General features: G+C 33.6%; 1 protein-coding gene across 1 annotated transcript in view; it reads right to left on the bottom strand.

Annotated features, from left to right (window-relative positions):
• The window catches only part of bma (SCY1-like protein bma), a 926,084-nt gene that overhangs the window by 209,567 nt on the left and 714,017 nt on the right, over positions 1-2,500 (bottom strand). The window contains exon 6 of the mRNA XM_076196685.1: positions 1,135-1,280. Coding sequence (XP_076052800.1) covers positions 1,135-1,280 — 146 coding nt within the window. The remainder of the gene's footprint in view (positions 1-1,134; positions 1,281-2,500) is intronic.

The raw sequence follows: 2,500 nt of genomic DNA, 5'->3' as shown, positions 1-2,500 counted from the left end.
TGTGAATGGGAAAGATTTCTACAGGAATTCGATTAAGAGTCCTTTCACTTTACTTGTCTATTTTTTCTAATGTTCATATAAAAAACGACAAACATACAAGCAAATAAACAAACATACAAAAAACAAACAAACAAACAAGCAAAAAAAAACAAGCAAACAAAAATTATGGAGTAGTGGGGGTCACATTTCTATAAATAGATATTTCCAATAAATTTGTAAGAATTTTTAATTCCGTACTGATGGGGCATATTCTCAAATGTGTATATGTGAAAGTACACATTCATGCACTGATTTATGTATATATACACGAATGAAAGTGTGCAGAAATGAATGTACGCATTAATACACATATGTTAGATAGAACATGTGTCAGATTGTATTGTATACATGATATGGATAGGAATGCATTTGAGGACGAATACATACATCCACTTGTACGCGCAAACGTACACAGACACACATACACACACACACATACACACACACACACACACACACACACACACACACACACACACACACACACACACACACACACACACACACACACACACACACACACACACACACACACACACACACACACACACACACACACACACACACACACACACACGCATATATATATATATATATATATATATATATATATATATATATATTTACGTACATTATGTGTGTGCAATGATAAACCAAACGCTAACTAATCGTGGTGTAATGAATAAAATCTGGTTTAGTTAGATCCGTCGGGGTAATAATCAGCTTATCATAAAAATTGTCCAAAAACAAACGCTAATTAAATTTTAGAACATAAAATATTTAGGATAAAAAAAAACCAGTAGTAATAATATATATACAAACAAAACACAAAGAATTGTGGCTCAAGATTATAATTATGAATTAGATGAAAAAAGATAGTTCAACGATCCAAGAATAGTTTAGTTTTTCTCTCTCCTTCTCTTTCTCTCTGCAACCGTCATCCAGTATATATAACCGTCATGCACTATTCAACACTACGTGACCATATACGCCCGTGGCAACTAAAACTCCATTCACATTTATAATTACTCATCAGAACATTACATCTCTCTCTCTCTCTCTCTCTCTCCTAAACAAAAGAAATACCAGACTTACCACTTCGAGTTGCTTAAGATAGAGGGAGCTGGAGTTGTTAGCCTCAATGAGAGACTTCCCCGAGTTGAAGATGGAACAGACGATCATGCCGAGTGAGAACATGTCACTGAGAACGGTGCTCTGCGATGTGATCTGGATCTCCGGCGCTGAACGAAGAGAACAAAAAGTAGAACATGAGAACAAACCACAGAACATAATAAGACGGGGTAAAGAACAATTATAAAGATTATAATGCTAATGATAATGATAATGGTAATATTAATAATGATAAATGAAAACAAAAATTATGATCATAACAATGATGTTTTTTTTTATATATAATTTTATTACGTTCCAAGAGCGGCAAGCCTAGTACATATCAAATCAACTATTTACATGAGAATCGTGATTCACAGGACACGCAGTTTGACTGAGGCGGCAATTTGTAGACAAGTACAAATTTCCAGAGGTTGGGACACAGTGGTGAAGTACATAATGATACAATCAGGGACAACAACAGCATGTATAAAACACCAGTGTTAATAATATCACAGTCAACAGTATATACAAAACAAATGTATGAACAATATTACAGTTATGATATAAGGGACACTCTTATATTGAAACAGTCGTGGACAAGATCATACATCAGAATTATTACGTTGTTAACAACGATTGTTAGCGCCCACCAAAGTGTTGGTGACGTAAGAGCAGTGTTTCTAAATGGTCGTCGGCAAGCAAGTATTTACATACATCAATGACAGATCCTCTATGGGGAACTAAATCTGTTAATGCAGGGTATTCAAGGCAATAATGCTGAAGGTTGTTTGCATTGGGCAAATGACACAGTTTACAGGAAGAAAATTGAGGCATGTCTCTTGTCTCAATAATAATAATAATAATAATAATAATGATAATAATAATAATAATATTGATGATGATGATGATGATGATGATGATGATGATGATGATGATGATGATGATGATGATGATGATGATGATGATGATGATGATGATGATGATGATGATGATGATGATGATGATGATGATGATGATGATGATAGTAATAATAATAATGATAATAATAATAATAATAATAATAATAATAATAATAATAATAATAATAATAATAATAATAATAATAATAATAATAATAATAATAATAATAATAATAATAATAATGACAGTAATGTTATCATCATGTTTGTTGCTATTAATAGCAATAGTAATAGTTGCATTGAATTGAAGTGATTGAAAACCCGATGCCCCACAGTGACCTGTAACGCTCCTCGGGTCCTGCAGAGATCTCTCCGGGAAGAAATGTTGGACTGTTGTATGAGGACAAGTTTCGGTGTCAGCGGCTGATTGGGGGAGGAGGAAGGGGGGA

Source organism: Oratosquilla oratoria, chromosome 13 (assembly GCF_046742065.1).
Source record: "Oratosquilla oratoria isolate Oo_2021 chromosome 13, ASM4674206v1, whole genome shotgun sequence".
In the NCBI taxonomy this organism is placed as follows: Eukaryota; Metazoa; Arthropoda; class Malacostraca; order Stomatopoda; family Squillidae; genus Oratosquilla; species Oratosquilla oratoria.
Note: the sequence above shows the minus strand (reverse complement) of the source record. Positions and strands in the feature narration are given on the sequence as shown.